The sequence below is a fragment of the Gymnoscopelus braueri genome (genome assembly GCF_963280865.1).
Source record: "Gymnoscopelus braueri genome assembly, chromosome: 7".
Lineage (NCBI taxonomy): Eukaryota > Metazoa > Chordata > Actinopteri > Myctophiformes > Myctophidae > Gymnoscopelus > Gymnoscopelus braueri.
In genome coordinates this window covers 53,651,156-53,664,329 of record NC_137608.1, presented here as the reverse complement: position 1 = coordinate 53,664,329, position 13,174 = coordinate 53,651,156, and the positions used below count along the sequence as shown (strand labels likewise).

At 44.4% G+C, this 13,174-nt stretch overlaps 1 protein-coding gene across 2 annotated transcripts in view; it reads left to right on the top strand.

Moving 5' to 3' along the window:
• The window catches only part of brd3b (bromodomain containing 3b), a 38,121-nt gene extending 28,571 nt beyond the window's left edge, over positions 1 to 9,550 (top strand). Inside the window, exons 10-12 of one of the 2 annotated variants that reach the window (XM_080432484.1) lie at positions 442 to 653; positions 5,706 to 6,004; positions 7,715 to 9,550. In XM_080432484.1, coding sequence (XP_080288610.1) covers positions 442 to 653; positions 5,706 to 6,004; positions 7,715 to 7,827 — 624 coding nt within the window. In that variant the 3' untranslated portion in view covers positions 7,828 to 9,550. Of the gene's footprint in view, positions 1 to 402; positions 654 to 5,705; positions 6,005 to 7,714 lie in introns of both variants that reach the window. The other variant, XM_080432483.1, reaches the window with a different exon arrangement.
• The last annotated feature ends 3,624 nt before the right edge of the window (positions 9,551 to 13,174 follow it).

Below are 13,174 nucleotides of genomic sequence, written 5' to 3'. Positions count from 1 at the left end.
CTCGGAGTTCTGCTCTGCTATCTGCTATTTTTGAAAAATCATGAAAAGTTGTGCAAATATTAGATTTTTTTCCCCCCTTTTTTTGGCAGACATTTGTAACTCAAATCGTTGCTTCTGGGGGTTAAAATATACGTAAATATGCGAAAATATATAACTTTTGAACGTGAAATATCCCTTTAAGTTAAGTGTCATATCCGCCCTGTACCAACCCCCTAAAAGGCAAAACTAGATTTTCAATCAATTTTTGTTCAATGCCCCAAAAAAACACACAATTAACTCGTTAAGCGCCCCAATTTATCTGTATGACAGTTAAGCGTCAACTTAAATCTCTTTGTTAACGGTGACATCCCTTATTTATTATTACTAGTATTGTTGTGTGTTTTATTCTATTATTATTTGTAGTTGAAGGCGGTCCATGAGCAGCTGGCTGTCCTCTCTCAGGCTCCCGTCAGCAAACCAAAGAAGAAGAAGGAGAAGAGGGACAAGGAGAAGAAGAAGGAGAAGGACAACAAAGGAAACAACAAAGGAAAGACCACGGCGACGGCGGACGACGACAAGAAGGCCAAGGCCAACGCCGCCCAGCAGCCCAGCAAGCCGGCCAATCAGAAGAAAGCCCCGGCCAGGAAAGCCAACAGCACGGTGACGGCCACCAGGTAAAACCCAGAGCCATAGAGAGAGAGAGTTACCACACGCTTTGACCAGGTAAACCCAGAGCCATAGAGAGAGAGAGTTACCACACGCTTTGATCACCAGGTAAAACCCAGAGCCATAGAGAGAGAGAGTTACCACACGCTTTGACCAGGTAAACCCAGAGCCATAGAGAGAGAGAGTTACCACACGCTTTGATCACCAGGTAAAACCCAGAGCCATAGAGAGAGAGAGTTACCACACGCTTTGATCACCAGGTAAAACCCAGAGCCATAGAGAGAGAGAGTTACCACACGCTTTGATCACCAGGTAAAACCCAGAGCCATAGAGAGAGAGAGTTACCACACGCTTTGATCACCAGGTAAAACCCAGAGCCGTAGAGAGAGAGAGTTACCACACGCTTTGATCACCAGGTAAAACCCAGAGCCATAGAGAGAGAGAGTTACCACACGCTTTGATGGGCTATAGTGACGTCACTATAGACGAATCCACAGACGCGCTGCCTGTAGCTGCCTGTAGGCGGCCATTCCTGCGGTGTGGCGGTGCGGAGCGTTGACGCCCTACAGGCAGCGCGTCTGTGGATTCGTCTATAGCCCTGGGTCACGGACAGGGTTGCCAGATCTGCTTATTGGCTTATTATAATTTCCCCGCAAGATTTTATTTGAAAATAGCTGATCTACAAGCTCACAACGCGTCGCATCCGATGTAGATCGACTATTTTCAAATAGCTGATGTATTATGTTAAAGTGCTCATGTGGCCCATAGTCGCTTCTTTTGGGCTGGTTTTCCTAGACCTGGTTGCTTGTTTCTCTCACAGAATCTGGCAACACTGGTCACGGACGTATTCTTTCGAGCCTAGAGTTACAAAAGACATTTTTAAAAATGAAAACTATTTCTACCCAAAAATAAATGTCAGCTGCCCCTAGCGGCCGAACGGTAAGGCCGACAGAAATGTCAGTGGATGTGTTGGATGCAGCTCAAAGTGAACTCTACTCTGGTATCTAGTTTGTCGCCGTCCGACCTTCCTAGCCCGTGTTATAAAAAAATAAACTGATGAAGTTTGTGTTCTAAAACTTCTAAAAGCGTTGAAAATCGGCGAGAAGTGGACGTTTTGGTAGTTATCACTGGAACGCAAGATCCAATCTGGTAAAAAAGAATGTATAGCTCCGTGACCCAGGAAGATAGTGGCCTCTTGCGACGCATTGTGAGCTTGTAGATCTGCCATTTTCACTAGTTTGGTTCCCGGGGCAAACGTCTTAATTTCACTGGAACCACTGCTCTGTAATAATGTTGTAACATTAACACTGCCACAGACACACAAACAGTCAGTCAGTCAGTAGGGTTGGGAACCGGATCCAACATGAATAGAGCCAGAACCGTTTCCCAAAAGTCTTTTTATCACACTGTCAGAGCTGATAAGTGGACTTTACGTCTGCTATGCAATTACAACACCGGTAGTTATGTAGCGCTATATTGGATCTCTCCCCTTTGTGACTGTTATAAATCCCTGCGTGGCCCGCCTTTCCACCTCTTCCTTCCCTCGGCGCGAGAGCATCGGTAAGATAGACTTGAGCTCTACGTGAAGGTAAGCTCTGTGTGCGGAAGTTAAACTCGCAGCTATTCAAATAGCTTGGCGGAGCTAGCTCCACCTTTTTTTGAGTGCTTCTGCTTCACCCGCTCGGCTTGGCTTGGTGCCATCTCGTTCAGGGTTTGTGTCGTTTGATTGTTTGCAGGTTTATTCGACGTGTACTTACGTACAGGCGACACACACGGTCTGGTCAAACCTGTGTTGTGGCGCGGAGTTTCAGTGTGGGGACGGCGCCTATCCTGTAACGAGAAACTGTGTGCAGGCTTAGCGGCTGGTTAGCTTAGCGGCTAGCAGTTTTTCCACCGAGTGGAAATGCACATGTCTACGCTCGTGTGTTTTTCTCCTCAAACATTGGTATTACGAACTCGTGGAGCTGGTCGTGAGATCCCTCCAACCTTAGCGAGTGATCTGACCGCTAGTGTGCATGTTTTTAGCTTGTTAGCCATGTGCGTTCACGCGAACGGGTCTGAGCTCTCTCGACCTAGCGACAGCATTCATTCGATATCCTCCCCGTCTACGGCCACGGGTTAGACCGACGTGCGGGTGAGAGATAAAATACATACAGAGAGTGTGGGAAATATACACAGGGGTTTTACACTGTTTGCTTTTTTCCACGCTTTGCCAGCCCTTTTCATTTGGATACATCGCACGGCGTGCATTGTATCATAAGGGTTTTTACCTGCCTGGGTTGGTTCTGTCTTCACCTGGGATAGGGCTGGGAGCTATCAAACGAGTGTGAGTGTTGGATCACAGTGTAGCGGAGCTACCCCCCCCATGTAGCGGAGCTATATTGGGAGGGCCTGGTAAGTATACGATTATTGCAAGCCCTGATGTTGCAAATCACTTGGTGTGTAATTATAGCAATATGGCTTTTTACTGTGTGGTTTGTAATGTGCGCATGCCCGCAGTGGACGCGCATGACAGCTGCATGCAATGTCTTGGACTGGACCATGCACGCATGGCGTCAGAGGACCGCTTCAGCTGCTGGTAAACTGCTGGAGTGGCCCCCAGCAGTTTACCTGACTGTCATGCTGCCGGCGTTGGCCGCTTCTCCCAGGCCCAGAGGGCAACCTGGGTGAAGCGCGTGGGGTCCCCTTGGGTGCTGGACACGGTACTGAGGGGCTACGAGCTCCAGTTTCGGTGTCGGACTGAACCGTGCACGCATGGCATCAAACGACCCCTTCAGCTGCATGTCTGTGTGACATGCTTGGGGAACGAACGCGTACGGCTCGATTCATAAGAATGACGGCCTTGGCCGCGCAGAGGCCTCGGGATGACCGCTTCAGGTTCGGTGGGCCATCGGTATCGACGGCGAGGTTCCCCCCCGGCCGCTCTCGCTGCCCCTCCTCCAAAACGCTGTGCAACGGAGGTGGAGTTTGGTGACGGTGCCGTTGTGTTGCATGCTGCTCCAGCAACAGCTGCTTTTTCTGCCTCCTCTGATACTGCCAGAGCTGGTTCGGAGGAACCGCTGCCAGCTACTGGGGCGACACGTACTCTCTTAATACTGTACAAGGGTCCCCTTGGGTGCTACACACCGTACTGAGGGGCTACAAGCTCCAGTTTCGGTGTCGGGCACCGCCGCCCTACCAGGGTTCAAGTGTCTAGTGTGTCCGACCATGTCAGAAGGAGTATCCTCCGGTCGGAGGTGGCCTCACTTCTTGCTAAAGGGGCTGTAAGGACACTAGAGCTGTTTGAACGGCTCAGTGGGTTTTTACTCGACGTTATTTCCTTGTCCCAAAGGACGGCGGCTACCGTCCTATCCTGGACCTGCGTTGCCCTCAACCGTCACTTGAAACGATAGAGGTTCAGGATGCTGTCCCCAGCTCACGTGTTGCAAGCCATCTCCAAGGTAATCTCTCAAGAACAGATCCATCGCTGCGCTTGAATCTGTCGGTAGCAGCGTTAAGAACACAACAAGTGGGCGTGCCATCAGATCAGGAAGCAGGCCGCGCTTTACCCAATCAAATGTTGTGGGCGGGATTTACATGTGTGCTGCTCGTTCCCCACTGGAAACAAACCGAAACTCATTTAACAATAGCGTCCTCGGAGCCGACAAAACCACGGAAAGTTAGTTACATTTTAACTTGCTCTTTCATCATAGAAACAAGTGGGCTTATAACCAAAACGATCCATGTTCTCTGGGAGAAGTGGTGTTAGTGTTCCGTGTAGAAATATTGTTAGTGGGAATGAAAACATAGTCGCACCACCGGAAGTGGAAGGCTGAAGGCAGACCAAAACCCCGGTTTCCTTGCGCACAGGTCCTCCGTATAGCTCAGCCCAGAGTCAAATGAATAAGTGAAAAACAGCAGAGGGCGCTTTTTTTCCTTTTTATTTGACGATGGGTTCCCAGATTGTCTCCAAGGTCCTATGGTTCACCACACTGGAGCTGAAGGATGCATATTTTCATGTGCCCATCCATCCTCTCCATAGAACTTACCTTCGGTTTGCTTTCAAGGGAGTGGCATACGAGTACCAGGTACTCCCCTTCAGACTTTCTCTGGCGCCGTACCTTTCTCCAAGTGTGCAGTTCTGGAGTCTCTGTCTTCCCAGGGGCTTCAGGTTCTGAACTACCTGGACGACTGACTGGTTGGTTTGTGCTCCTTCAAGAGAACAGGTCGTCAAGGACACCAGGGTTCTGTTGAACCACATCCGGGCTCTAAGGTCTGACCCTGAACGAGCAGAAGAGCCGCCTGACCCCCTCTCAGAGGGTGGTCTTTTTCGGAATCTCAGTAGATTAGTCTCTTATAAGAGCAGGCCTTCCTCAGGAGAGGGTCGACAAAATCCTGTCCTCCAAACGTTTCCAGGGTTTCCTGCAGGAAATAGCACCTGCCCGGTGCTATGGCTGGGGAGACTCATGTGCGCCCGCGCTGAATACAATTATGTATTAATAGAATTAATTCTTATTTTTTCCCTCAAAATATTAACGAGTTGGTGATGATGGAAAGCACAACTGCATTAAGCTATTGTTAGTCCCATTTATTCAACATTGTGTTGAATAAATTCAACAAGTCCAGTTTCAATCGCCCTCGTTAGTTTTCATCATATTTAGTCAAGCTCATCCTGTTTTTATTCAGTCATGTTTTAGTGGACTAAAAGTCGAGCATTTTAGTCTTTATCTTAGTCCAACAAAACATTAAGTGTTTACTATTTAGTTTCGTTTCAGTCAATAAAAACGGTTTACATTTTACGAGACTCTGCTTTCAGGCTTTTGTAAACAAAAACTGCACAGGGCAAATTTTTGGGGAAATGTCGATTATGCAAAAAGATATTCTGGTTATCTCAAAGAATCACGAACAATTAGGCGATTCAGTAATTCATTCATTCAGTAAAAACAAGTCTTTGAGACCGACAGACAGGCAGTCAGACAGGCAGTCATTCAGACAGAAAGTCAGTCAGACAGACAGGTGTTGAGACAGTCACAGAGCGGTGTGTCTTCTGCTGTCCCCTCCCCTCCCCTCCCCCCCCCTAGACAACCCAAAAAGGGCGGTTCCAAGGCGGGGGGCGGTCCGGCCAACGGCGAGGAGGGGGAGGAGCCTTCGCTGCCGATGTCGTACGACGAGAAGCGGCAGCTGAGTCTGGACATCAACCGCCTGCCGGGCGAGAAGCTGGGCCGCGTGGTGCACATCATACAGTCCCGAGAGCCCTCCCTGAGGGACTCCAACCCCGACGAGATCGAGATCGACTTCGAAACGCTCAAGCCCTCCACGCTCCGGGAACTGGAGCGCTACGTCAAGTCCTGTCTGCAGAAGAAACAGAGGAAACTACTGCGTAAGTCCACCTCCTTCAACAGGGGGTCCTCAGAGCTACTATAGGGGGTCCTCAGAGCTACTATAGGGGGTCCGCCAAATCTTTGTGTGATAGGATTTCGTTTTTTTTTACATTAACCACTTGAACCCTAGCATCCCTTTTCTGAGGGGAACATTAGGCGTCACGGAAGAGGCTATAGGTGTAGAGGGAAAAAAGAGCAGACTAAGTAAAAAAAAAACTTTTAATCTGAAACACAATTTTATACAATATAGAGTAGGGGGTCCCTGCTTCATCTCTCTCTCAGCTAGGGGGTCCTTGGCCTGAAAATGTTGAAGACCCCTGTCCTACATCAGTGGGTTTTCAACCCTTTTCATATTAAGGTCCATTATTTATTCTGCATTTGAGCCACGGAACCGTTTGATGACATTTAGACTCTCAGAACTCTCAAAACTTAGAATATTTTGTTATCGTTGGATAAGATTTCATCCACAGTTCCATCCATGTTGTATTGATGTTGGTTCCATAGGAGAGACAACAGGCAAACGTTGATCAAAATAACTATTCTTTAATTAACTCATTCAGTGCCACGTGACGTCTAAGACGTCATGGCCTGAAGCGCCCTGAGCGCCACGTGAAAAAAATTAAAAAAAAATATATATATCATTTTTTTATTTTTTTATTTTTTTTTGAAAAAAATGTTCAGAACCCAAGATATTATGATTTGAAGATTTGCTGCTCCATTCACTTCTTGTTGAACTTCTTACTGAAAAAGGCTGTATCTCGGCTCCTGAGCACTTTTTTTTTACAATGAATTTTGGCTGTCATAAATAAACCCCCAAATTGCGTGCATATGTACGGCGCTCCCTTTGTGACAAAACCATTTCGGAGGCGCGCAGTCACAGGCGAACTGTCACCCCGTGAAGGACCACCGAGGGAGCTAAGGCGACCGAGTTGCCGTCCTGAACGGTGTGACGTTCGCCTGTGCCTACTCAGCGCCGTTTGAGTTATGTACCGATAGGCACAGAATCGTACATTTTGTTGTGGGGACTGCTCTGCTTCCGGGTTTTTCCGGGTTGCGACTGGTTACGCCCACCGTGGGACTCGCCGTACATATGCACGCAATTTCGGGGTTTCTAGGCGACTATCCACGGAATGAAGTGCACTCGTTCCGTGCAATGTTACGGTAATCTCTGGAGATCAGGCTGGCACTACTAGTGCTGCACGATTAATCGAAAAAAGATCGTGATCTCGATTCAGACACCTATGCGATCTCGATTTTAAATTATGACGATTTTTTTTTTTTTGCCTTATATTTTTATATTTACAAGAGAATTGTGTGAGAATCGTGTGAGAATCGTGATCTCAATTCTTATGGAGGAAAATCGTGATTCACATTTGAGCAAGAATCGTGCAGCCCTAGGCACTACACAAATGCTGTCCAAAACTCAAAGAAATACATACACATTATCTCAGGGGGTCATGTGATCAAGACGCATGAGTCCGAGCTTTCAGATCCCCATTCCAGTTGGATAAGACTGCCTTCCAAAGTGTGTGGGCCCTGGGCAGGCAACCCGGCCTGGCGGAGATTATTATATTACTATTATTATAAATACGACTTCATGTGTCTCATGCACCATCTATTTCTCTCTCTCTCTCTCTCTCTCTGTGTCATGTCTCTCTCTCTCTCTCTCTGTCTCTCTCTCTCTCTCTCTGTCTCTCTTTGTGTAACAGAGAAGGCAGCAGGAGGCGGGTCCGGGGGTGGAGCTAGTCGTTTGAGTGGCAGCTCATCTTCCTCCTCTGACTCCTCCTCTACTGGAAGCTCCTCCTCCTCCGACTCAGACTGAACACACACACACACACACACAAACACACACTTACACACACACACACACACACACACACACACACACACAAACACACACATACATCAACCCGGGAACACACACTCTACATATAAATTATATCCTGTCTCACACACACACTCATTAACATCCAATGAATAATCATAGATCTGATATATAATATATATATGTGTATATATATATATATATATATGTGTATGTATATATATATACACATTATATTTGCGTGTGAACACACATGTATGACAGACAAACACTGAATGTTTCTTTGACACAGACACACACACACACATACACACACACACACACAGACTATGTAAATATTGGGAGCTGTTTATTTTAGCTACTAGTTGGTGGTTGTGGAGGACTACAGACAGACAGGAAAGCAACGACAATACAACCACAGAAGAAGACTGGATCCCGACGTATTAAAAAAACATATGAGGATGTTGATGACAACCGTTAGACGGACAGACAGACAGACAGACAGGCAGCTGTCTGTCTGTCTGTCTGTTTGTGTCATTTTAGGAAACCTTCTGAACACTGAGCTCTGTTGCCGTAGAAACGAAGGCTTTTCCATGTTCTTCTGGGCTGGCCACAGCTTGACCTTTTGACCTCTGTCAACATTCCACAAACGTCTGCAATGCATCATGGGAGAAGACGCAGCCCCGCCCCCAGGGCCTTGGATCAACACCGTCACACATTTATGTATTTCATCCATTCTGACATTTGTTTGTTTTTTGTGAACCGGAACCGGATCCAACATTGAGGAACCCGGGATAGGGTTCAATCACATGTTCCAACCGTTTCCAGGACCGGTTTTGATCCCACTGTCAGAGCTGGTTATGTGGACTTCACATCTGATGGTGGTTCTCAAACTTTTTAATTTCAAGGACCACCATAACTCTGAGAGGGTACAAATGGAACCAAATGGACCTGTAAAAGGTCCATTTGGTTCCATTTGTACACACTCAGAGTTACAGACCTGTAAAGGTCCAATTGGAACCCCTTGTAGGAATCATGAAAGGGAACCGTTAAGGAATTGGAACCGTTAAGATGGAATCGTTAAGGAACCGTTAAATCGTTAAAATCCTACAGGATCCCACCCCTAGTAGTGACGGTTCCTTGGTGACTTTTCACCCAAATAGTGTTTTTGGAGTTCCATGCGTTACATCTCCATAATAAAATATAAAGTGCTTCACCTCAAAGCCAACGGATGTTACCCCACCATATGGGCCCTTTAATGTTCCGTTAATACTCTGTGTTTAATAAATAAAAAAGTGTTTTACAACCAACCGTCTGTGCCTAAATGCCGTTTTCCTGGTTTTCCATGGACTGTAATACCGGCTTTCACCTGCTGCAAACAGCGCCACTTATACTTACTTAATTGAGGAATACAGTGAACCTCCAGGCACGGAGCCGTTGTAAATCGCTTCTTTATTAAACAACACAGAATATTAACAGAACCCAAAGGGCCCGTATGGTTGGATAACATCATGTGTAGCTTTGAGCTAAAGCGCTTTATATTTAGAATTGTGTACGATTATGGAGAGGCACGGGCCTTTTAACACGGAACTCCAAAACACTTATTTCTTATTTCAGGGGGGAAAGTCACCAAGGATCGTCATTGATGCACAAATGTCAGAATAATGGATGGAATTAATCGGGACAGTCTTGATCCGAGGCTAGCACCCCCCCCCCCCCCCCCCCGCCAAAAGCATCTCTGAACACACTGCGGCAGGCCTGAGTGTAGTAAACAAACTCATCCTGCTGTAGGCCAGCGTTTGGTAAACAAACTCATCCTGCTGTAGGCCAGCGTTTAGTAAACAAACTCACCTGAGTTTAGTAAACAAACTCACCCTGTGGTAGGCCAGAGTTTAGTAAACAAACTCACCTGAGTTTAGTAAACAAACTCACCCTGTGGTAGGCCAGAGTTTAGTAAACAAACTCACCTGAGTTTAGTAAACAAACTCACCCTAATAAGCATGAGTTTAGTAAAGAAACTCACCTGAGTATAGTAAACAAACTCACCCTAATAAGCCTGAGTTTAGTAAACAAACGCACCCTGCAGTAGGCCTGAGTTTAGTAAACAAACGCACCTGAGTTTAGTAAACAAACGCACCTGAGTTTAGTAAACAAACTCACCTGAGTTTAGTAAACAAACGCACCCTGCTGTAGGCCAGATTTTAGTAAACAAACGCACCTGCTGTAGGCCAAACCCAACAGCTTCCTGGAAGGAGATGGAATTTTTTTTCTTTCTTTCTTTTCCTCCCCAACACTACGGTTTTTCCTTTTTTTTTCTCCTTTAGTTTATTATTATTTTTATTTTTATTTCCAGGTTGTGTGTTGATACTCGTTTTGTCTGATAAAATAAATCTTTGTTCCACAGCCTTGCCCCGCCCCCATAAAAAAAAGAAAAGAAAAAAAAAAGAAGACAACACTCACTCATATACTGTAACTGTACGCTCTGTCCTACAAATACATCAAATACATATCTATAAATACTCCCAAATGATAAACTTATCTGTAACCATTGTTAGTAGGGCCGGGGCGATACGACTTCAAATCAACTTTACTATTATCTCATTTGTTGTCATTTCTTGTGAGTGAAAATAGCAGATCTACAAGCTCACAACGCATTGCAATGCATTGTGAGCTTTTAAAATTGGCTATTTCCACTTTTTTTCTTTTTACACCACCATTGTACAAGGAACTATTAAGTGGAGTAATATTTTTTTTATTTTCAGAGTCAATTTGTTGATGTAAGAAATGTAAAAGATATATACATATATATAAATATATATATATGTAAATATATCACAAACAACCTTCTTCTCGATGATTCGATTAACTAACATGAACAAGCCGTCTCTGTCGAGTGTAAACCTCATATGTCCCAAACTGTTAACTTATCAGGATTCAAATTAAAAACCCGCAAAAGTAGCAGATCTACAAGCTCGAAACGCGTCGCTTCGCGCCGCGTTCCGAGCTTGTAGATCTGCTACTTTTGATGCCTTTGTGTGACGATGTAGTATGATCAAAGTAGGGCCGTTAATTTACGGGAGAAAAAACACAAAAGGTTCTAATGTGGAGATAATTATGGTTTCTACACGACGGCGACAGCGGAGATGAAGTCGGTCAGAAGGTTGTAAATTCCGGTTTGGAATGGATATATATTTTTAGGTCAATTTCCCGGCCCTCTACTCTGTAGGACAGAGCAAAGGAAACGAGGTGTTTAGTTTGAAGAACTGGACACTTTTTATCTCACTGATGGGCTAGTAGACAGACAGACAGACAGACAGACAGATCTTCCTGTGTGAGACGAGCTATTCACCACGTTCAAAAAAACTGTTTTAGTTGATGGTTCAATCAATGCTGATAATAATAATAATAGTTAATTTTTGTATTTTAATAAGAAAGGAAAAAAAATATTTTATGTATCTGCATGCACTCCGACCGTTGTTCTTTCTCTTGCGTATGTTTTTATGTTTGAGCACTGTATAGTAGCTGTATAGTAGCTGTATGGATAGAGTTAGACAGACAGAGAGACAGACAGACGGATGTATGTATGTATGGGGGACAAAAACGCAGGACAGACAGACAGACAATTAAAAAGAAAAAATGAAAGAAAAAAAAAACAAGTGAATTATTTGATGTAATTTTACTTCTGGGATTCTGTATTTTCTGAGTTCCTTTGTTTTCATAAATAAAAACGTAAATACATAAAAAATTCATGGAGCATCTGTGACACACGCACAGACACTGACGTGAGTCACATGCACACAGACACACGCACAGACACACAGCGACATGTCGGTGTACCTACCGTATGCATGTCAGTGCTTCTCAAAGGGGGGTCCAGGGACCCCCAGGCACGGTTGCCAGATCTGCTTATTATAATTTCCCTGCAAGATTTTTTTTTTAAATAGCCGATCTACAAGCTCGCGACGCGTTGTGAGCTTGTAGATCTGCTATTTTCAAATAGCTGATGTATTATGTTAAAGTGCTCATGTGGCCCATAATCGCTTCTTTTGGGCTGGTTTTCCTAGACCTGGTTGCTTGTTTCTCTCACAGAATCTGGCAACACTGCCCCCAGGGCGAGGGCTTGGAGCGCAAAGGGCGTAAGTGAAATTTCTAGAATTTTACTGGACAGCTTTCCATTGATTGTAATTATTTAGTTTCAAACATATTCAAGCAATCTATACCTTTGTACAGATTAGACTTCAATTAATGATTAATGAGTTTTCCTGTAAAATGGTGAAAATGTCACTTAGGCCCTTGAGGGGTCCCCAGGACCATTAGTTAAAGGTAGGGTAAGTGACATTTTTTGGTATATATATATTTTTTGTTAAAAAGGTTAAAGTACTATATTCTGATAGTAATCATTGCTACAGAGTGTTTGTTGGGTCACAGGGGTCTCCAGCTCTTTAGTAAACACAATATAGTACATTTTCAGGTAGGTGACAACATCTTAAGCCAATCAGGAGAGAGCACTGAAAATGCATTTCTGTTTACTAAAGAGCTGGAGAGACCCCCTGGGACCAAACAAACACAATAGCACAGTAGCAATGATTACTATCAGAATATAGAGCTATTTAACACTGATTTTAACCAAAGTCAATTACACTACCTTTAATATAGCATAATATAGTTTAACCACTATAACCGTATATACATCGGCTATTTAAAAAAATGAATTGTGGACAAATTTGAAATATTTTTGTAGATTGCTTGTAGATCTGCTATTTTTTTTAAACCATGAAAATGTGTGCAAATCTTTGAATATATATATTTTTAAGCGAACTTTTGTAACTCAAATATTTGCTTCTGGGGGATTCTACAAATGTCGTCTAAATCTTTTTTTTAAAACGCATGTTTCTATAATATCAGTGGTTCTCAAACTTTTTCATGTTAAGGACCCCCCAAAATGTATTTGGCCGTGGACCCCCATCTCAAAATATGTTGTTCCAGGGATCCCCCAGAAACAAAGATTTGAGTTACAAATGATCTTGATCTAGATCTGCTATTTTTGAATAGCCAAAGTATAAACTAATGGTTAAAGTGGTTATATAGATGTGTTTTAATGGGTTAAAGGGGAATGAAAGGCTTGGCTGATTTTGTAGTTTTGTTTTCTGATTCAGGATAAAAAACTACAGCAAGGTAAACACACATAACAGGGTGAAGTGGTCCTTTAATGTTTCATCATACAAGCAGCGCTATGTAACTTTCCTCTTCTACCCAGGATTTGAACCTGGCTTCCTGCTTAGTGCTGATTTTTTTTTTTTTTTACCATTGAGCTAATAGAGCCCGCCTGCTTGCTCAGGGGATA